Source organism: Phyllobates terribilis, unplaced genomic scaffold (genome assembly GCF_046119375.1).
Source record: "Phyllobates terribilis strain yellow unplaced genomic scaffold, ASM4611937v1 Scaffold_8__6_contigs__length_399053987, whole genome shotgun sequence".
NCBI classification, from domain to species: Eukaryota; Metazoa; Chordata; class Amphibia; order Anura; family Dendrobatidae; genus Phyllobates; species Phyllobates terribilis.
In genome coordinates, this window is record NW_027362768.1 from 180088202 (window position 1) to 180111683 (window position 23482).

The 23482-nt window shown below is 44.9% G+C and overlaps 1 protein-coding gene across 8 annotated transcripts in view; it reads left to right on the forward strand.

Annotated features, from left to right (window-relative positions):
* LRRC7 (leucine rich repeat containing 7) overlaps positions 1–23482 on the forward strand; it is a 447011-nt gene that overhangs the window by 280071 nt on the left and 143458 nt on the right. For all 8 annotated transcript variants that reach the window (XM_073643876.1, XM_073643877.1, XM_073643878.1 and 5 more), the window contains one exon: positions 5714–5916. In XM_073643876.1, coding sequence (XP_073499977.1) covers positions 5714–5916 — 203 coding nt within the window. The remainder of the gene's footprint in view (positions 1–5713; positions 5917–23482) is intronic.

Consider the following 23482-nt stretch of genomic DNA (forward strand, 5'->3'; position numbering starts at 1 on the left):
CCGGTGGGGGATATCACGGTGGCTGGCCCGGTCCATGACCCAGGGCGGTCAGTAAAAAGGGGAATATATAGGGGATTTGGAAAGTTTGTGACGCCACCTGTGGAATGCGGCTAAGGGATGCCGCCGCTGCAGAGCGGGTCCTCTGGAGCTGGTGTTACGGCAGCAGGGATGGTGTGGCTCTCCACAGGTAGAGCTAGCTCCAGGGCAGTGTAGGATGTAATGGATGGTGGTGCAGGGGAGAGACGGCAGGACGGTCCCGGAGGAAAGACAGACACTCACACGGGGGTAAGCTTCAGTACCTTTACTGGTGATGCTGCAGGCACGGTCCAGGGTACTCCAGACGAAAGGCGCACTTTTGGACTCTCCCCAGTGAGCAGGTATAGGGCCTCCTGATCCGTGTCTTTATTCTCTAAGCTTCTGACCTGCCTGGAGCTAGGCCTAGCTTGTTTACTGTCTCTTTCTTGCACCTGCTGACCTGGTGGTAGGGCCTTTTCTTGGAGATCTGTGACACCAGTGCGTAGCAGGGCGCCACAGACACATGCCGCACACACTGGACGCATGCCGCACACACTGGACGCATGCCGCACACACTGGACACATGCCGCACACACTGGACGCATGCCGCGCACACTGGACTCATGCCGCACACTGGACTCATGCCGCACACACTGCACACATGCCGCATACACTGGACTCATGCCGCACACACTGGACACATGCCGCACACTGCACACATGCCGCACACACTGGACACATACCGCACACACTGGACACATACCGCACACACTGGATACATGCCGCACACACTGGACACATGCCGCACACACTGGACACATGCCGCACACACAGGACACATGCCGCACACACTGGACACATACCGCACACACTGGACACATGCCGCACACACTGGACGCATGCTGCACACACTGGACACATGCCGCACACACTGGACACATGCCGCACACACTGGACGCATGCTGCACACACTGGACACATGCCGCACACACTGGACACATGCCGCACACACTGGACACATGCCGCACACACTGGACGCATGCCGCACACACTGGACGCATGCCGCACACACTGGACGCATGCCGCACACACTGGACGCATGCCGCACACACTGGACACATACCGCACACACTGGACACATACCGCACACACTGGACGCATGCCGCACACACTGGACACATACCGCACACACTGGACGCATGCCGCACAGATGTTACACACCAATTGCTCAAATTTACCAGTTTTCTTTTGCAGCATTGACTAAAATCTCAGCATTGAGAAAGTCAAACAAAACGCAGCCAAAATGGCAGAAAGGGTCTTTCCTCTCTGAGCCCCTGAGGAGGGAAAAGAAGTGAAACAGCGGAGAGCATCTGACATCATAAACCTTATCAAATCCAGGCAGAGGGAATGTGCAGAAACCAGCAAGGACCCCGATCTGCAGGTTACACTCAACATCTCTGTGTAACTCTCCTGTAGAGGTGGAGCAGGGGAGTAATGGGTTAATGGGTTTCTTCAGCGCAGAGAGGAGATCACGGAGCACAGTAACGATAGATCACGTACCTGCCTCCATTCACACCATCCCAATGATTTCCTGAATTGAGTCATGCAATTATCCTGCGACTTGTCACCGGGGACATCATTGTGCGCTGCGACAGGTACATGGAGTTCACATCAGTGCTGCAGGGCGACTTTCATTAGGCAAAGTGTCTCTGATTAGTCTTACATCATTTCTTAGGGAGCGATTGCAATTCTGTCATGCTAATTTGTAACATCTACTCCAAGTGCGTTACAATGAGGAAAGAGTGGCTCTTAAGACGCCGCCATAATTGCTCCAGGTGAGGTGAGTGCAGTCAATGTATACCTGCTCCCCATCAACATCTGGCCTTTAAGAATTGCATCGTGCTCCCCATAGAAAGCGATGCAGAGCCACAAAGCCTTGGGTTACCTGCAGGTTATCTGGATCCCTCCATGACTCATCCTGACATCACTGTGCTGCTGTCATACTACAACTCCCAGCATGGCCTGACTTGTTGTACACCAGGAATGTGAGATATGAAGAGCTGTCTTCTGCGGGGTCCTCACCCTGTACTGCAGCATCACCCATCACTGTGCTACCTGTATGCAAACCTGCTCTCTCCAGAAGGAGCAGCCGCCTAGAAGTCCATGTCCGACCCTCCATCATGATTAGAGGTCTATAGGTCTCTGGGTTGGAGAGAAAGCATGGTGCTTATCTGGAGGAGGAAGGAAGGAATCTGGCACCACCGTCCAACGTAAAATCCAGTTTAATCCCAAACAATTAAAAACAGAGGTCCAAGGAAACCATTTGAAAAGCTGACGCGTTTCTGGTGCTACACGGGCGCCCTCAGTCATAGGATCATAAGATCATCATAAGACTAAGGGCGCCTGTGTAGCACCAGAAACGCGTTAGGTCTTAATATGGTTTCCCTGGACCTCTGTTTTTAATGGTTTGTGAATAAACTGGATTTCCCGTTGGACGGTTGTGCCGGATTCCTTCCTTCTGTGCCTCACTCTCCACGTGCACGTCAGACATCAATTACTCCGCAGTGTGGTGAGCTCCATCCGTTTCCCTTGTCCTTTTCTCACATTGTGCTTAGCTGTGATCTTTCCCTAAAGGATGTGGACACCTTTTGAAGTCTTTATTTTTTTTTTCCACTTAAACGCAAGGATTTTTTGCTAAAAGTAATTTTGCAATTGGGGTTCGTTAAAAATTGTTGCACCTTTTTTTCCTTTTATAGGGGTCATTCAGACGTCCGTGCGAATCGGTCGAAGATCGGACCACAATGCACGGACTGGCCGAGGGTCTCCCCACACGAGACTGACAGATTCATAGAATATATGAAGCAGTGACGCTTAGGTTGGGAAAGCCGCAGCTGGTCCGTGTATTAGCCGTCTGTGCTCGGATGTTGTTGACCCTACTGACTGCTGGCTGCAAAATGTGTTCTGTCCGGAGATTGTGAAAATAAAAGGACTGATATCCAGCTTTGTTACAGATCAGCTTTTCATCACTGTCATCAGTGATTTTCTCATATGCAAAAAAAAATAAAAATTGCAAAACTTTTACTATAAAAACTCAACGTTTTTTGCAAAATTAAAAGCGGACAACACCCGGATTGTGCACTGTTGTCATCGTTGTGCCCTTCCTGATTTTCACTGAGACATAGACTTGCAGGAGTGATCTCAATCTGTGACTTGAATCAAAATGGACACGTCTCTGTAATTTTTGGTGGACACAGACATGAGAACAGGACTCTAGGCCATAATGGGTATGTTGTCAGACGTACTAATAGGGAATTTAGATTGTGAGCTCCACTGGGGACAGTGATGATGTCTGTAGAGCTGTGGAATTAATGGCGCTATATGTGAGTATAATAAATAATAATAAACAGCACAACACGGAGGATATAGGAGGCAAATGGTTCACATTTTTTGATGACACCCAATTGCAAAACTTATTTTAGCCTAAAATTCATGCATTTAAGTAAAAAAAAAACATTGTCCTCTAAGGTGGCCATATTCTTTAAGAAAATACATTTTTAGTGCAAGAACTCTGCAGCCAGCACCCATACCTCAATTTCCTGTAATCCATAATTGCCAGTGTTTGGTGATGTGCTTCAGTGCTTTTCTTCATCAGGCCACTCTTTCAGGCCATGTCCACTCCGGGCCCCATGAATTTGCATTTGGACGCTGATTGAGTATCTTCATGTTGTGCATAAGGAACCTTACAAACCTTTGGAGAGTTTCGGTAGGTTTCAGTGACACCCAAGAGATTTGTCAACTTCTCAGAGAGTCCAGGACTCGATCTCCCCTTTTTCCACGAGCCTCCAGGACATTTTGGAAGAGTTGCCAATTACGCTGTAAGACTATTCTCACACGTTATAGAAAATTTCCACTGTGAGTTTTAGTTACAAATCCGCATGTTATATTTCATTAGTTGTGGATTTCAGACTACTCCATTTACTAGAGATTTAATAGGTTTGAAAACCCCATTTAATAATACTGAAACTGCTGCAGATTTACGGTATGGAATCTGTATTGCAAATCCGTGAAGTGTGAACTTGGCCTAAGTGTGACATAAGGAACCGAGGTGCATCATATACATATGTTTCTTTGTAAGCAAGTTGACAACCACTTTGGCCACCACTGCCGATTCCAGGAAGGTTGTCAGCCATTGTCAGGAATGGACAGTCCTCTTAGCCTTGCAGTCATGGGGGGGGCGGATCTGGTGGTATTTTGCAATGGCTAGATATATTCAGGATTCTTTAAAGCCGGGTGACAGCCCCCGTTGGACTGTGGTGGCCATTTTGAAGCTTGGGAGTAGAGTTGAGGCGGACGGTGCGGAGTTCATCGATGTCCCGGTCTGACCTCTCGTTTGTTGTAGGCTTCATTTGTTGCAGTATAATCTGGTTCTAATAACAGTTTTCAGGCCTCTTTAGCTCTGGCGATGATTTGCTGTAATTAGTTTTAGTTTAGAAGGTCGGGTGAGAAATGTCAGACAAGAAAAACAATCACTAATGAAGTCTAGCGGCCATCCCCATTAGTAAATCCTGTTAATATTCACATCAGCTAATTATGAGTTATATAAGGACTCCATCACTTTCACAAAAGTTGGAAAGCAACTATTAATGGTTAGCGGACCTGAATGGCATATAGATCTATATTGTTCTGTACAGCTACATCTCTATCTGTAGGGTCATATCAGTGCCAGACCCATCGGTCACTAGATATAAATGCCATTATTCACTTGGACTGGAAACAATTCATATTATTATATCATTGGGGTATAAAGGCCAGAATAATGCTACATATTAGAGCGCTTCTTCTTAGAGTGCTGCTTATTAGAGTGCTATATATTAAAGTGCTGTACGTTGCGACAGAAGCGGTAAATGTAACTCTATATGCAAATGTGAACATGGCTTTGAATGGGTTGTCCAGTCCTTACAGATTGCAGACCTGTCTTCATGCCACGTCATTAATATCAGATTGATGGGGGTCCAACACGCAGACAGTATTAGCTGTATTCACACAATATAAGGAGCCAGGACACCACAGCTCCATACACAGTGTAGTGGCCATTCTCAGTACTACACCTCAGATCATATTCACTTCAATCGGCACTGAGCTGTAATACCGAGAACGGCCACTACATGATGTCCAGAGCTACATACACTGTGTAAGTCAAGCTACAAAAAGATGATCGATGGGGGGCGCCAAATGTTCGACCCCTACAGATCTGTTATTGGTGTCCTATCCTAACGATGGGTTATCAAAATATAAGTTTTGGACAATGCCTTTATGCTGCCATAGATATGGGGGTTTCAGACCCAGAACCAACTGTTTCTTTGAGAGATAGGTTTAGCAATAATTACAAGCCGTATGCTTCTCCAACAGATTTTTAAAGGGGTTATCCATATTGTATAGACAGCTCCATATCTGTCCATTGGTGGACGAGCTGCAATAACGGCCGTAGACTACGGACAGATGTGGCGCTGTTTTGGGCGAACATTTTGTTCCAATTCTGGACGTCCGCTTTAATCATCTGATCTTACAAACTTCAGTTTATGTAGTGCATGGTAAATCCAATATACAATATTGTACCTAATTGTCCTAATGACGAAAAAGAACCATGAATGGAGCAGAAGCGAGAGTTAATATTTGTAATATTTTTTGTTTTTTTCAGTGCAGTGCCTGGAGATGACGACCAAAAGGAAGATCATCGGGCGGCTCGTCCCGTGCAGATGTTTTCGAGGAGAAGAGGAGATAATATCGGTTCTGGATTATTCTCACTGCAGCCTACAGCAGGTGCCAAAGGAGGTGTTCAGCTTTGAAAGAACATTGGAGGAACTGTATCTGGATGCCAATCAAATTGAAGAATTACCCAAGGTAATAATTCTGACCTCTCTTCTAGACATGCTTGTAGATCTATTATATGGTCAAGTTTTTGTCCAAGCAAAAATATAATGAAAATGGGTATGCAAAACCGTCTAACTGGGGGCAAAAATAATTGACTTGAAAATGGTGGAAACTGAAGTCTCACATGTAGGTTGCGTTATGTATGGACACTAATGGGGTGGCACCATTGTGTAGGTGCTATGTGTAGATAGGCATTGCAATTTTTACTAATTTGAAGGCAGCATTGGCATCACTTGGACTTGGTTGTTGTAAGCTATCGTGATTGAGACCCCCAAATGGTCATTTTCCAGCCACCAAGACAGGTTGCATGCTGTTGCATTTGACCAGGGTGCCAGGTGGAGAACCCACAAGCCACTGTTTCTTGGCCAGGGTATTTAAATACAGGGTTAAAAAACTGGAAGACCCAGATACCACCTGTGGCCAGTTCTGGTCTGGATCCATACAAGAACCCTACTTAAAAATTATTTTTTGTGGATCTTCAACAGGGGATGGGGCTTAAAATGTGTGTGCATGTGACAGTCTTCTCAAATTTAGCCTCAAAAGTAGCTTAAAAAAAGGATTTCAATATGCACCAAATTTATCATCCAGCATAGGCTACTGTAAAAAAAATGCCACTTTTTAAAGGGATTGTCCTCTTCTTTTAACTGGTTTGAAAATGGGCCCATTGTGATCCTAAAATTGAAAAAAAAAATACATATTCACCTACCGTACCCTTGATGTTCCTCAATACTGCTGTTAGGGTCCCCCAACAGTTTCCTGGCTTTCTGTTCCCAATAGGAGCGTCAGGTGACCCCTGCAGCCAATCAGCGGTCAATAATAATAAATAATAATTTTATTTCTATAGCGCCAACATATTCCGCAGCACTTGTACAGACTATAAAGACAATACAAAGTAACACATAATTCACCAGTTATGGAGGAGTGAGGGTCCTGCTGCTCGCAAGCTACAATCTGTAAGGAAATAAGGGGACACAGTAGGTAGAACGTGTTGTTACATACGGTCCAGCCATCATTATAATAAATAAATAAGGGTTTTCATATAAAGCTGCATGATCCGGTCGTCAGCCAGGATCTGTATAAGTGCAGTCATGAAGTTATATCGAGTGCATGGAGGATGTGGAGGCAAATGAATAGGAAGGTCCAGATTCAAAGGAAAATTTAGAAGGAGGGAACAGGGAAGAGTTAGAGTAGTGAGTTGAGGTGATGATCGGCCTGTCTAAAGAAATGTGTTTTTAAAGCATATTTAAAAATGTGGGGGCCTAGATATTAGTCATATTGTCCGGGGTAGAGCATTCCAGAAAGCTGACGCAGCACGAGAGAAGTCTTGGAGATGGAGGTGTGAAGTTCGGACTATGGGGGATGTTAGTCTTAGATCAGTTGCAGAATGGAGGGCACGGGTAGGGTGATAGACAGAGATGAGGAGGAGATATAGGATGGTGCAGAACTGTGGAGAGCTTTGTGGATGAGAGATAAGTTTGTATTGTACTCTGTAGCAATTGGGCAACCAGTACAATAACTGGCACAAGGTGGAGGCATCGGTGTAGCGGCTGGACAGAAATACGACATTCAGGACTGATTGAAGAGGAGAAAGTTTGGTTAGAGGGACACCAATCAGTAGAGAGTTGCAGGAGTCCAGTCAAGAATGAAGAAGTAAAAGTTTTTGCAGTTTCAAAGGTGTTTACACTGTGTAAGTTTTGTACAAGATTAGTAAATCTGCCCCATTTAGCTACAACATTCACAGAACCTGGGAAGGGGGGGGTTGTTCCTCTGTGAAGCAGAGAAACAAAAAGATGGCCACACAAGTTCAAAATAGTAAAGAAGTAAGAAAATTCCTTTATTAACACATGTAGTAAACACAAATTACAAAAATAATTGCGGACGACAGAGTGGACACAGAGTGCTGGATCCACATGAATAAAACAATGTTAAAAACTGTGACACAGCGCCCGAAGGGTCAGCCTATATAGCAAGTGGAAATATAAGGGGGACAGCAACAGGGTCACATGTATTAATAAATATATACCACCCATAAAGAATACCTTTTCCAAATTGTACCCCCAAAACAATAATATCCCATCACAATCAAAATACCCAGAAACAAAAGGGTTAAAACCCTTATACAGATAGAAGTAATATAAACAATTGGTCATAAATAAGCTGAAATAGCTGTGTACCTGGGTAAGGCCACCAGACAGGCTCTGCTACCGTCACCCCGACGCACGTTTCGGTAGGAAAACCTTTTTCAAGGGGTAATATTGCACACCAACCATCCACCTTTTATACCCCCACATCCATATCTGCAGCGTGCACATGTTGCACAGTAAAGCGGAAGTGCCGTGTAACTGACTTCCTGCCTCACTCACAGCGTCTCCATGGAGAGGCGTCAACAGCCCTGTCATGTGGCTCCAGGTTCCACCCACTCGCTTCACATGATCAAGCTCAAGTAACTGACTTCCTGTCTCACTCACTGCTTGTAACTGACTTCCTGCCACATTCACTACGTCTCCATGGAGAGGCATAAACAGCCCTGTCATGTGGCTCCAAGTACCACCCCCTCACTTCACATGATCAAGCCTGAGTAACTGGCTTCCTGTCTCACTCACTGTATGTGACTGACTTCCTGCCACATTCACTGCGTCTCCATGGAGAGGCATCAACAGCCCTGTCATGTGGCTCCAAGTTCCGCCCCCTCGCTTCACATGATCAAGCCCAAGGTGCCAACCCCATGATCATGGGATGTAAGCACCACCGCTGCCCGGCCAAGAATGACGCGGAACCCCCGCCGCACCACAGGCGCACAGCGGCGTCGGCATCACAGGGACGTCGAGAGCCACTGGGCGCATGCGCGAAGCGGAGGGACCGCGTACCGGCCGGACAGCGATGGCGTGCACCGGAGCCACCACCAAGGCACCTGACAGCTGGCAGAAGACAAAGAAAGGGAACGAAAGAAGAAAGGATTTAAAGGAGAAGGAGGAGAGGACAAAATTGACTCAGGTGGAAAATAGGAGGCAGACAAGAAAGGGAGGAGAAAAGAAATCATAGTAGCACATAGGAAATGTGTATACAAATAAGTACTGCAATCAAAAGTATTACCATATATAGGTGGAAGACATATATACATCCAAAACTGTTAACCTATATCCATATCAGTACCTACAATATAGAGTACATAAATATCAATCCCATTAGAGCATTATACAATACAATCGTCTGCAGATTCGTCTCACACATATCTCTCAATATATGCTATATCAGTGGATTATGCAGTCATCTTCTCATGGTATCTGCAAGACTACATCTTCACTGTCCTCCATGGAATCCAGGTAGATAGCTGCATGATGTCAAACAATGGAGAACCGGCAGGTAAGGGCAACTCACTCATCACTGGTAACAGGGCAGACAATATGTCACGGGCAACAATCTAGTGGAGAGTCAATGTGCAACATTAAAATAAGAACAATAATAAAATATGAAATGCAAAAAAGAATATAAAAACAACTGAGGACATCACATGCAGACCGGAAATTAAAGAAATGGGACGAAGCTAATACTCTCGTTCAACCCCTTCGGTTGCAGGGTTTTAAGTGCCCATATCCATTTAGACTCCAGCTGGGCCAACCTCTGGGTCACTCGACCACCACGGATACCTACAACTATATTGTCTATACCTCTCACTCTCAGCCCAGTGGAGTCACATCCATGGTATAATTTGAAGTGGCGTGGGATGGTCTTGAGGGTGGATGCATCAGTGTGGCCAAGTGCCGCCTCTATGCCCAGTACGTGTTCCCTTACCCGTGTTTTAAAATGACGAGTAGTCATGCCCACATAGATGAGACCACACGGGCAGGTTGCATGGTATATCACGTACCGTGTTTGGCAGGTGATGTAACTAGTGATCGGAAATCTATTACCGTCAGAGTCCCAAAATTCATTACTTCGATCAATGTTGGGACAGGCGACACACTGGCCACACGGACTACATCCACGCCGTACACCACCCACACCACTCAAAAAAGTCTGTCGGGGTACCCCCTCATAGTGACTCCGCACGAGATGATGCCTTATATTTTTAGCGCGTCTGAAAGTTATACATGGTTTTTCAGACACATATCTCGTTAGAATCGGGTCATTCATGAGCACCGGCCATGCTTTCTCCAGTGCTCTCCTCATAGCCGGTGCTTGAGTGTGGTACTTAGTGATGAACCTAACGATCTCAGTGTTGGTATCATCTCTTGACCCATATAAGAGATCATCTCGTGCAGAGTATTTAGCCCTATTAAAGGCCTTTTTCACAGATCTACGGCTATAGCCACGGGCATAAAACCTCTCCATTAACTCCCTGGACTCAGCGAGAAAATCACTGTCCGTTGAGCAGAGCCGTCTTAAACGCAGAAATTGGCCCACCGGAACCGACCTTATCATGTGTTGTGGGTGGGATGACGATGCATGCAGCAATGTATTGGTGGATGTGGGTTTCCTGAATATATTGGTCTTAATGCTCTGATTCGCTTCTCTATTGAGAGTCACGTCCAGAAATTCAGCCCTGTTGGGATCACACTGATATGTAACGTGGATATTTACGTTATTGCAATTGAGTTTGTCCATAAATTCAATTAAGCATTGCTGTGAGCCCTACCAGATCAGGAAGATGTCGTCGATGTAGCGTGCCCAAAAGAGGACACGGTCCATCGACGACCCCAGATCTGACAGGGAGAGGTCTCTCTCCCACAGCCCCAGGAAGAGATTAGCGTATGAAGGGGCGAAGGCCGCCCCCATCGCTGTCCCCTGGAGCTGTAGGTAGAAAGACCCCTTAAAAATGAAAAAATTGTGCGTCAGTGTGAAATCCAACATTTCCACCAGTAAGGACCTCATTTCTTCTGACAGGTTAGACCCCCCCAGGAAGAAGGCCACAGCCCGTAAACCATCAGCATGCTTGATATTGGTATACAGGGTTCAATATCCACTGTTACCATCATAGTGTCATGATCTAAATAAAGGCCATCAACTCTCCTAAGGAGATCACCCGTATCACGTAGAAATGATGGGAGGTTCTCTACCAAAGGCTGCAATTTGGAATCAATCCAGCGGCTAACATTCTCGAGAAAGTTACCCCTTCCCGAAATTATCGGACGCCCAGGTGGTTTATTAATGTTTTTATGTAATTTCGGGAGTAGCTACATTGTAGGGATGGTAGGCTCAGTCACTCTCAATGCTGACGCTAGTTCACGGGTGATCACCCCCTCACCCCCTCACTTCAAATTATACCATGGATGTGACTCCACTGGGCTGAGAGTGAGAGGTATAGACAATATAGTTGTAGGTATCCGTGGTGGTCGAGTGACCCAGAGGTTGGCCCAGCTGGAGTCTAAATGGATATGGGCACTTAAAACCCTGCAACCGAAGGGGTTGAACGAGAGTATTAGCTTCATCCCATTTCTTTAATTTCCGGTCTGCATGTGATGTCCTCAGTTGTTTTTATATTCTTTTTTGCATTTCATATTTTATTATTGTTCTTATTTTAATGCTGCACATTGACTCTCCACTAGATTGTTGCCCGTGACATATTGTCTGCCCTGTTACCAGTGATGAGTGAGTTGCCCTTACCTGCCGGTTCTCCATTGTTTGACATCATGCAGCTATCTACCTGGATTCCATGGAGGACAGTGATGATGTAGTCTTGCAGATACCATGAGAAGATGACTGCATAATCCACTAATATAGCATATATTGAGAGATATATGTGAGACGAATCTGCAGACGATTGTATTGTATAATGCTCTAATGGGATTGATATTTATGTACTCTATATTGTAGGTACTGATATGGATATAGGTTAACAGTTTTGGATGTATATATGTCTTCCACCTATATATGGTAATACTTTTGATTGCAGTACTTATTTGTATACACATTTCCTATGTGCTACTATGATTTCTTTTCTCCTCCCTTTCTTGTCTGCCTCCTATTTTCCACCTGAGTCAATTTTGTCCTCTCCTCCTTCTCCTTTAAATCCTTTCTTCTTTCGTTCCCTTTCTTTGTCTTCTGCCAGCTGTCAGGTGCCTTGGTGGTGGCTCCGGTGCACGCCATCGCTGTCCGGCCGGTACGCGGTCCCTCCGCTTCGCGCATGCGCCCAGTGGCTCTCGACGTCCCTGTGATGCCGACGCCGCTGTGCGCCTGTGGTGCGGCGGGGGTTCCGCGTCATTCTTGGCCGGGCAGCGGTGGTGCTTACATCCCATGATCATGGGGGTGGCACCTTGGGCTTGATCATGTGAAGCGAGGGGGCGGAACTTGGAGCCACATGACAGGGCTGTTGATGCCTCTCCATGGAGACGCAGTGAATGTGGCAGGAAGTCAGTCACATACAGTGAGTGAGACAAGAAGCCAGTTACTCGGGCTTGATCATGTGAAGTGAGGGGGTGGTACTTGGAGCCACATGACAGGGCTGTTTATGCCTTTCCATGGAGACGTAGTGAATGTGGCAGGAAGTCAGTTACAAGCAGTGAGTGAGACAGGAAGTCAGTTACTTGAGCTTGATCATGTGAAGCGAGTGGGTGGAACCTGGAGCCACATGACAGGGCTGTTGACGCCTCTCCATGGAGACGCTGTGAGTGAGGCAGGAAGTCAGTTACACGGCACTTCCGCTTTACTGTGCAACATGTGCACGCTGCAGATATGGATGTGGGGGTATAAAAGGTGGATGGTTGGTGTGCAGTATTACCCCTTGAAAAAGGTTTTCCTACCGAAACGTGCGTCGGGGTGACGGTAGCAGAGCCTGTCTGGTGGCCTTACCCAGGTACACAGCTATTTCAGCTTATTTATGACCAATTGTTTATATTACTTCTATCTGTATAAGGGTTTTAACCCTTTTGTTTCTGGGTATTTTGATTGTGATGGGATATTATTGTTTTGGGGGTACAATTTGGAAAAGGTATTCTTTATGGGTGGTATATATTTATTAATACATGTGACCCTGTTGCTGTCCCCCTTATATTTCCACTTGCTATTTAGGCTGACCTTTCGGGCTCTGTGTCACAGTTTTTAACATTGTTTTATTCATGTGGATCCAGCACTCTGTGTCTACTCTGTCGTCCGCAATTATTTTTGTAATTTGTGTTTACTACATGTGTTAATAAAGGAATTTTCTTACTTCTTTACTATTTTGAACTTGTGTGGCCATCTTTTTGCTTCTCTGCTTCACAGAGGAACAACCCCCCCTTCCCTTTACTGTTACAAGATGATGGCCCGTTCTTTTTATTAGTCCTATATGCAATAACATGGGTCCATTGGGATTAGATTTATCTTCACTGTGTTGTTTGCATCTGTGTTTCTGTCTCTCACTAAACATTCAAAGAACCACTTAATTCCATCAACTCTATCATCAGATAGTTGAAAAGAACTTTGGGTACAAGTTGGCTGAACTTGAAAGACACGACTGCAATACAAAATCTCCATAAGTTTTTAAATGTATTGGTTTGCTCCTATGGGCTAAAGAGACCTTCTGAGTCCCCCAAGCTCCAGGACCCAGGTGCAACTGCAGACCTGCACCCACTAAAGTTATGCTCCTGCCAGAGAGCTCCTAGAGTGTTCCCTAAAGTACAGTCCCCCAATAAAATGAAGTGATTGCTACATTGTTGCCTTCGGGCCATTAAACCTGTAAGCCATAGTCTATACTAAATTCAAGTCACAGAACAGAAGGATAAAATAAAATGTCTACAAGACACGACACCAACTTCCAAGGTGACCTGATCTCCTCTTAATAAGATCCATCTGACATTCGGCACAGTCATTACCCGGCGTAGGAAGGAGCCATCCCCTGCCAGAATCACCGGGGCACCAGCAGGTCTTCATCTCCTCTAACAGCCATCAGGACTGGAGACGGACGTGGCCTATAAAAAATTCTAATATCTAAACACTAATGCATATGGAGGCTGCAACAAGCTTTTGTAATTTTTTTTACATCTCTGAATAAACATTACATGACACTGCATACAAATCAGCGTTTCCTCCACGACAGAAAACGCTTATCTTCCATCCTGATTGTTTGCCTTCTTGATGTTTTATGCATTTTTATGAGTTGGATTTTATGCTTTGAAGTTTTTTTTCTGTCTGTCTATAAAATAATGCCGGGTTCAAACAGATCAGGATGTAGCAGAAATTTTATTTATTTTCCCAATTTTATCATCTCTGCATAGAAAACATGATTTTGTTACAATATTGAATGATTCGCGCTGCATTCATAACTAAGGTTCTCAACAAGACAACATTACACTATTGTGCAAACAAACCTGAGTATTTTTATTGCTATGGGACATATTTTAAAGCAGATCTGTTAAAAAAAATGTACATTATAAAATGCATACATTATTAAATGGATCTCTTAGACCTGATGAGGACGATGTACTTACTGCTAAAATCCATTTCAGAGTGACTGTATAATCTCTGTCCAGCGTATAATCCTGATTCACAGCTGTTCAATCTCCGCCCACCTAGCCTGGCAGCTGTTCAGTCTCCACCCTCCTAGCCTGACAGCTGTTCGGTCTCCGCCCACCTAGCCTGACAGCTATTCAGTCTCCACCCTCCTAGCCTGACAGCTATTCAGTCTCCGTCGTTCTAGCCTGACAGCTATTTAGTCTCCGCCCTTCTAGCCTGACAGCTGTTCAGTCTCCACCCTCCTAGCCTGACAGCTGTTTGGTCTTCACCCTCCCAGCTTGACAGCTGTTCAGTCTCCACCCTCCTATTCTGACATCTGTTCAGTCTCCACCCTGCTAGCCTGACAGCTGTTCAGTCTCCGCCCACCTAGCCTGACAGCTGTTCGGTCTCCGCCCTTCTAGCCTGACAGCTGTTCAGTCTCCACCCTCCTAGCCTGACAGCTATTCAGTCTCCGCCCACCCAGTCTGACAGCTGTTCAGTCTCCGTCCACCCAGTCTGACAGCTGTTCAGTCTCCGCCCTCCTAACCTGACAGCTATTCAGTCTCCGCCCTTCTAGCCTAACAGCTATTCAGTCTCCGCCCTTCTAGCCTGACAGCTATTCAGTCTCCGCCCTTCTAGCCTGACAGCTGTTCAGTCTCCACCCTTCTAACCTGACAGCTATTCAGTCTCCGCCCTTCTAGCCTAACAGCTATTCAGTCTCTGCCCTTCTAGCCTGACAGCTATCCAGTCTCCGCCCTTCTAGCCTGACAGCTGTTCAGTCTCCACCCTTCTAGCCTGACAGCTGTTCGGTCTCCACCCTCCTAGCCTGACAGCTGTTCAGTCTCCGCCCTTCTAGCCTGACAGCTGTTCAGTCTCCGCCCTCCTATCCTGACAGCTGTTCAGTCTCCACTCTCCTAGCCTGACACCTGTTCAGTCTCCACTCTCCTAGCCTGACACCTGTTCAGTCGCTGCCTTCCTAGCCTGACGTCTGTTCAGTCTCCACCCTCCTAGCCTGACAGCTGTTCAGTCTCCACCCTCCTAGCTTGACAGCTATTCAGTCTCCACCCTCCTAGCCTGACAGCTGTTCAGTCTCCTTCCTCCTAGCCTGACAGCTGTTCAGTCTCCTTCCTCCTACCCTGACAGCTGTTCAGTCTCTGCCCTCCTAGCCTGACAGCTGTTCAGTCATCTTCCTCCTAGCCTAACAGCTATTCAGTCTCCGCCCACCTAGCCTGACAGCTGTTCAGTCTCTGCCCTCCTAACGTAACAGCTGTTCAGTTTCCGCCCTCCTAGCCTGACAGCTGTTCAGTCTCCGCCCTCCTAACGTAACAGCTGTTCAGTCTCCTTCCTCATAGCCTGACAGCTGTTCAGTCTCCTTTCTCCTAGCCTGACACCTGTTCAGTCTCCACCCTCCTAGCCTGACAGCTATTCAGTCTCCACCCTCCTAGCCTGACAGCTATTCAGTCTCCACCCTCCTAGCCTGACAGCTGTTCAGTCTCCGGCCACCTAGCCTGACAGCTGTTCAGTCTCCACCCTCCTAGCCTGACAGCTATTCAGTCTCCACTATCCTAGCCTGACAGCTATTCAGTCTCCACCCTCTTAGCCTGACAGCTGTTCAGTCTCCACCCTCCTAGCCTGACAGCTGTTCCGTCTCCACCCTCCTAGCCTGACAGCTATTCAGTCTCCGCCCTCCTAGCCTGACAGCTGTTCAGTCTCCGGCCACCTAGCCTGACAGCTATTCAGTCTCCACCCTCCTAGCCTGACAGCTGTTCAGTCTCTCCAAATCAGCCTATCAACTGCAACTTGTAATGACCAATGTCAGATTTCAGCAAGCAGCAGGGAGGAGGGACATTGAGAATATTTCAGTCAGACTAGGTGGGTGGAGATTCAGTAGCAGCAGGAAGGAGGAACACTGAGGAGCTGTCAGTCAGGCTAGATGGGTGTAGATTTGCAGCAGGGAGGAGGGACACTGAGGAGGAGCTATCAGTTAATCTAAGAATATGGAAACTGCATCAAGGAAGCTGTCAATCAGAGCAGGTAGGTGTATATTCAGCAGCAGAAGGGAGGAGGGACACTGAGATTAAACTTTTAGGCTATGTTCCCACAATGAGCTTTGGGAGCATTTTTTATACTGCGTATTTTTGCTGCATCAAAAATGCTGCGTCTTACAGTTCCAGCAAAGTGGATGGGATTTATAACTTCTCCTGCCAATTGGGCTTTTTTTTTATTCAGCGTAAACTCCTCTTCGGTGCGTGTTTCAAGTCTGCAGCATGTCAATTTCTCTTGAGGGTACGCTGTGCAGATTTTCCCCATAGACTTACATTAGATGCGGAAAATCTGCAGATAAAAGACGCACATAACACACACGCGGGTTTTAGTGCGTTTCAGCTGCGGAAATGCATCAAAAACACATATAATCTGCAGCACCTAAGAATGTCAATAAAGTTTTGTCAAAGCCAAATACAAGGAAGTATCAAAAACAAAACAGCTTTATTTCAATTATAAAATGTAAATAAATATTTAAATTTAAATATTTATTAAAAATATGATCATATTTTATTATAAATAAATTTATTATAAATAAATTCTAAATAAAACAAATAAATATAATAAAATAAATGTTATAAATTGTATAAATAAATAAGTATAAATAAAATATATTTATTATATTTATTTATAAATAAACGCAATAAAAATACGTGTTAAAAATGCACACAAAAAGCAATGAAAAACCGCAAGTAACTTAATTTAAATAATAAATGCAGAAATGGTGCAGTAACTCTGCAGCTTCAAAAAATCATCAAAAGCTCATCGTGGGAACATAGCCTTAAAGGAAATATGTCACCAGGTTTTTCCCACCTAATCTGAGATCAGAATAATGTAGGGGCAGAAACCCTGATTCCAAAGATGTGTCACTTACTGGGATGCTTGCATTAGTTTTGATAAAAATCATTGTTTTATCAGCAGGAGATTATCACTAACAGACTATTGAACCTGCTGCCATGTAGTCCTCCATATTTATGAGCTCTTCATAACCCTACCCCACCACTGACTGGCAGCTTTCTGGCTATGCTCAGCCTACGCAGAAACCTGTCAATCAGTTGTGTAGGACGGGGTTATACAGAGATCCTTTTTCCGAGAATTAATTGATCTGTTGCAGATAAAACAGTGATTTTTTTTTTTTCAAAACTGCAGAAAGCAGCCCAGTAAATGATCATCTCTGGAATCAGGGTCTCTGCCCCTACATCATGCTGCTCTCAGATGACAAGAGTTCCTTTTACAACTATTGTATAACCATTCTGACAAAGATTATAAAAAGTAAGTGCCCCAGTCCCATCAGGTACAAGAGATCTATTTAAAATATATGCAGTTTGTATTGTGAAATCTGGTAATAGACCTGCTTAAAGCTTATTTTAAAACCCTGCGAGGATTTAGTTTGTATTCAGCCATATGAACAATGGGATATTCAAGTAATGTGGATACACTGATATATTTTGGACTAGAATCTGTCACAGAGTAGCAAGAATGCAATGAATGTGCGATTCTGGGCTTAAAAATCCTTCTTTTTCCCTCTGCTCCATTGTGATTAGTGACTCCAGCTCAGCTGCATTGTCTGCTGGAGTCTGAAGTAGTCATAATTCCTATCATTACCAGGAGTGAATTATCACATGGTAGATTTATTACAGAAATTTCTGCAACTGTCCCATTTATCTAAGCCTGTCTTCTAAAAATCCATGCATCAAATCCACCCTATTCAGATATATGAGATAGATTTCCAGTTGCAGAAATTAATGAATGCACCACCAGGGACACGGGACATGAGCACATGATGATTTCCACTGCAGCAAATAAATAATTATTACAAACAACTCTACTTCCATCAAGAGAACGAGGATTACCGGATCCTTCATCATAAGAGAACTCGAGTACTCGGCTGAACCCACTGTTCCTGTATTAGGAGGAGATGGGCGAGATAGTTGTCATCTGAACGATCATTCACCCTATAGCTTTGCAGGCCCCCAATTCATCATTGCCTTTGTGCTTTTTTTGTTTGGTTTTGTGTGTTTTGTGCCTCTTTTTTATTTACCCCCACTACATTGGAAGTACAGAGCATCACTAAAGGGAGGTCATCTATGTGCACCAGCTTTCTAGCAGCCACATTTTTTATTTTAAATAAAGATACAATACCCTTATGGTGAATGACACTTTTTCTTTCTTCCTTAGCATTTTACCCAATTCATTATTCTATTCGCCCCTTTTTTAGTCTACGTTATATGTGCGTTCCTGTTTTTTTCTGCTTTCTGGGCAGAGTTTAGTGATTCCAGATGTTTTGGGCTGATTCATTAATTGCAACTTTGTAAAATTTGTCACAATTTGGCTCCGGTGCCTGCTCTAATTCATTCTGTTCTAGACTGCTGCAACTTTGTATTTGTACACACAGATACTGGCCGGTGACCGGTTCATGCAACTTTACTTGAATTCCCTTATTTATTACAAATAGATGTCTGGAAGATTCAATACAAGCACTTTTTACCTTTTATGTCCCCCTTCTTTATTACAGATTGTAAGCTTACAGTGGTGGCCAAACGTATTGGCACCCCTGCAATTCTGTCAGATAATACTCAGTTTCTTCCTGAAAATGATTGCAATCACAAATTCTTTGGTATTATTATCTTCATTTAATTTGTCTTGAAAAAACACAAAAAGAATTGTCCTAAAGCCAAATTGGATATAATTCCACACCAAACCTAAAAAAGGGGGTGGACAAAAGTATTGGCACCCTTTGAAAAATCATGTGATGCTTCTCTAATTCGTGTAATTAACAGCACCTGTAACTTACCTGTGGCACCTAACAGGTGTTGGCAATAACTAAATCATACTTGCAGCCAGTTAACATGGATTAAAGTTGACTCAACCTCTGTCCTGTGTCCTTGTGTGTACCACATTGAGCATGGAGAAAAGAAAGAAGACCAAAGAACTGTCTGAGGACTTGAGAAACCAAATTGTGAGGAAGCATGAGCAATCTCAAGGCTACAAGTCCATCTCCAAAGACCTGAATGTTCCTGTGTCTTCCGTGCGCAGTGTCATCAAGAAGTGTAAAGCCCATGGCACTGTGGCTAACCTCCCTAGATGTGGACGGAAAAGAAAAATTGACAAGAGATTTCAACGCAAGATTGTGCGGATGGTGGATAAAGAACCTCGACTAACATCCAAACAAGTTCAAGCTGCCCTGCAGTCCGAGGGTACAACAGTGTCAACCCGTACTATCCGTCGGCGTCTGAATGAAAAGGGACTGTATGGTAGGATACCCAGGAAGACCCCACTTCTTACCCCGAGACATAAAAAAGCCAGGCTGGAGTTTACCAAAACTTACCTGAGAAAGCCTAAAACGTTTTGGAATAATGTTCTCTGGTCAGATGAGACAAAAGTAGAGCTTTTTGGGAAAAAGCTTCAACATAGAGTGTACAGGAAAAAAAAGAGGCATTCAAAGAAAAGAACACGGTCCCTACAGTCAAACATGGCGGAGGTTCCCTGATGTTTTGGGGTTGCTTTGCTGCCTCTGGCACTGGACTGCTTGACCGTGTGCATGGCATTATGAAGTCTGAAGACTACCAACAAATTTTGCAGCATAATGTAGGGCCCAGTGTGAGAAAGCTGGGTCTCCCTCAGAGGTCATGGGTCTTCCAGCAGGACAATGACCCAAAATACACTTCCAAAAGCACTATAAAATGGTTTGAGAGAAAGCACTGGAGACTTCTAAGGTGGCCAGCAATGAATCCAGACCTGAATCCCATAGAACACCTGTGGAGAGATCTCAAAATGGCAGTTTGGAGAAGGCACCCTTCAAATATCAGGGACCTGGAGCAGTTTGCCAAAGAAGAATGGTCTACAATTCCAGCAGAGCATTGTAAGAAACTCATTGATGGTTACCGGAAGCGGTTGTTCGCAGTTATTTTGGCTAAAGGTTGTGCAACCAAGTATTAGGCTGAGGGTGCTAATACTTTTGTCCGGCCCATTTTTGGAGTTTTGTGTGAAATGATCAATGATTTGATTTTTGCTTCATTCTCTTTTGTGTTTTTTCCTTGCAAGCAAATTAAATGAAGAGAATAAGACCAAAGAATTTGTGATTGCAATCATTTTCAGGAAGAAACTGAGTATTATCTGACAGAATTGCAGGGGTGCCAATACTTTTGGCCACCACTGTATATAATAAGATTATTATTTTGTTCACATCACATACATTTATCCCCGGACCTAAACATTAAATTTATGCTTCTGTAGGACGTTATACAGCGGCATTCATCACTGCAGGAATATGTTGCAAAAAAAATGAAGCACCTATGTATTTTTGATTGTATATTGTTCAGTATAGTGAAATCGACTGCAACATCCCAAAAAAAGGTATCCAGTAAAAGAAATGTGATGTGAACACAGACTCAGTGATTTCATGTCTGCTCCCTCCTATCCAATAAATAATGATCGATCCAGTTTACTGCCTAATAAACTGGACAGATTACTTACAATAAGTCTTTCACGGCCTCTGAAAAATAATTTAGCTGTGAATTTGCTGGTAATTGTGATTACTTTCAATCTTCATTGATTCTTCACCGCTTTAAAGAGCTACAAAACCGACAGAGCTCATAGGGGGGAAATTATCACCAATTAGAAGTGTCTTTTTACTTTTTGTTTTGTACATTGTTTTTACTTTTTGTGAATATCTGTATGAAAATCAGACCTAAAATATTCCATCTTCACATCGGCCGCTAGAGCACACGCAGTATGTTGTTTCTCGCATCTCGGTTTTCAGCTTTGCTGTGTAGACTGAGTCATTTCATTATCATTGGCAGAGTCATCTCATTATCATTAGACAGCGGTGATAGCACAATCATCTTATTAACATTAGATAGCGAAGTCAGCAAAGTCATCTAATTCAGATTAGAGGGCAGAGAGTTTAATGACAGCTCTATTATTCATCAGTCAGGCTATACCATCTTTATACACACAAATTAAGCTCAGTAACAGGACGTCCCTCCACTGAAAACAGAATCCTCAAAAATAAAATACATCACAGCAGTAATAATGTCCCTTAATTAGCCCCAACAGTAATAATATCCCACATCCTGGCCCCTTCCTGTTATAATGTCCCCCATCCTGGTCCCATATGAACTCAATTCCGGACCCCACGTGTCTCATACCTGGCCTAATATGATCTCCATCCTGCCTCCATGTGTCGCCCAATGTGTCTCCCATCCTGTCCCCATGTGTCGCCCCATGTGTCTCCCATCCTGCCCCCATGTGTCGCCCAATGTGTCTCCCATCCTGTCACAATGTGTCGCCCCATGTGTCTCCCATCCTGCCCCCATGTGTCGCCCAATGTGTCTCACATCCTGCCCCCATGTGTCGCCCAATGTGTCTCCCATCCTGTCACAATGTGTCGCCCCATGTGTCTCACATCCTGCCCCCATGTGGCACTCCATGTGTCTCACATCCTGCCCCCATGTGTTTCCCATTCTGCTTGCCTTCATATGTGGCCCCATGTGTCTCCCCATGTGTCTCCCATCCTGCCCCATGTGTTGCCCCATATGTTTCCAATCCTGCCCCATATGTTTGCCCCATGTGTCTCACATCCTGCCCCATATGTTGCCCCATGTTTCTCACATCCTTCCCCCATGTGTTTCTCATCCTGCCTGCCATCATATGTGGCCCCATGTGTCTCCAATCCTGCCCCATATGTTGCACCATGTGTGTCCCCATGTGTCTCCCATCCTGCCCCCATGTGTTGCCCCATGTGCTTGCAATCCTGCCCCATATGTTGCCCCATGTGTCTCCCCATGTGTCTCCCATCCTGCCCCATATGTTGCCCCATGTGTCTCCCATCCTGCCCCCATGTGTTGCCCCATGTGCTTCCAATCCTGCCCCATATGTTGCCCCATGTGTCTCACATCTTGCCCCCATATTGTGGTTTTCAGTACAAAAAAAAAAGTTTCTCCTTACCTGGCCGTGGTCTTGGCGACGTCCTCTCCCTCATCCAGTTGAGGCGCGGATGTGCCGGCGCATGACAGTGACGTCATACGCCAGCGACGTGTGTCAACTTCCGGCCTCAGATTGGCTGGCAGCTGTTAAGCATTGCGGAGCAGGTAACCGATGGCTTCCTGCACGGAAACAGATTTTAACTGAACATGCATCCGAGGACACACGTTCAGTTACTGAACCAGCAAAATCCTGACCCTGGGACACAGAAGCGAAAAGAGGGGGCGCCCAGTCCGGGCCCTCCCCTCTTTGCTTTTGCTCACCGGGCCCCATACACCAGTAAGGGCAGTAATATCCTGACTGCAGCTACCATACTCCTTACGTCTGAACATAAAATACAAGAAGGAATCCAATATGGCCACCTCGAGGAAAGTTTGTAATACTAAAACATAAACAGCTTCAGCATTTAAAGAAAAAAACAAAAACATTCTGCTTTTCTTCCATCGACATGTAATTAATGCAACCAAAATTAAAGATTCCCTTTTAAATTCTATTATCTATGTAATGTCTTTCCCCCCAGTCTCAGCATCGCTCCGTTCTGTACTGTACAGCATGTGGTTTGCTCTATGTTAATTACGCGGTAGATGTGAGCCTCAGCCCACTTCATTTTCCAGCTCTGAGTATATATCGATCTGTGTATCATACGGTACCATGACATTTTTTCAGTTTCTCTGTATAACAGCTGTGACAATGAATATGACGTCTGTCTCGGCTGCCTGCTCTGTTATGACAGCAAGGATAATCTAACATTTAATACAAAAGGTTGAACTTTATTGCCTGATTGTTCCCTTTATGAAGTATCAAAAATATCCTCATTAATATTCTTGAGATGTAGCCCTGGATGTTCGAGATCAGAATATCTACGATCAGTGGCCTGACTCATACAGTCGGATTGCTGGTTGAGCTGGGTCGGTTAGCTCTTATATTTAAAGGGGTTGTCCACTACTTTAACATTGATAGCCTAGAATTAGGATAGGTCAATATCTGATCGGTGAGGGTGCAACACCTGGCACCCCTGCCGATCAGCTGTTTCCGGTCTCGGCCAGAACTGCCTAGTTATGGAGCTACACAGGATGGAGTAGTGGCCACAGACAGGTAC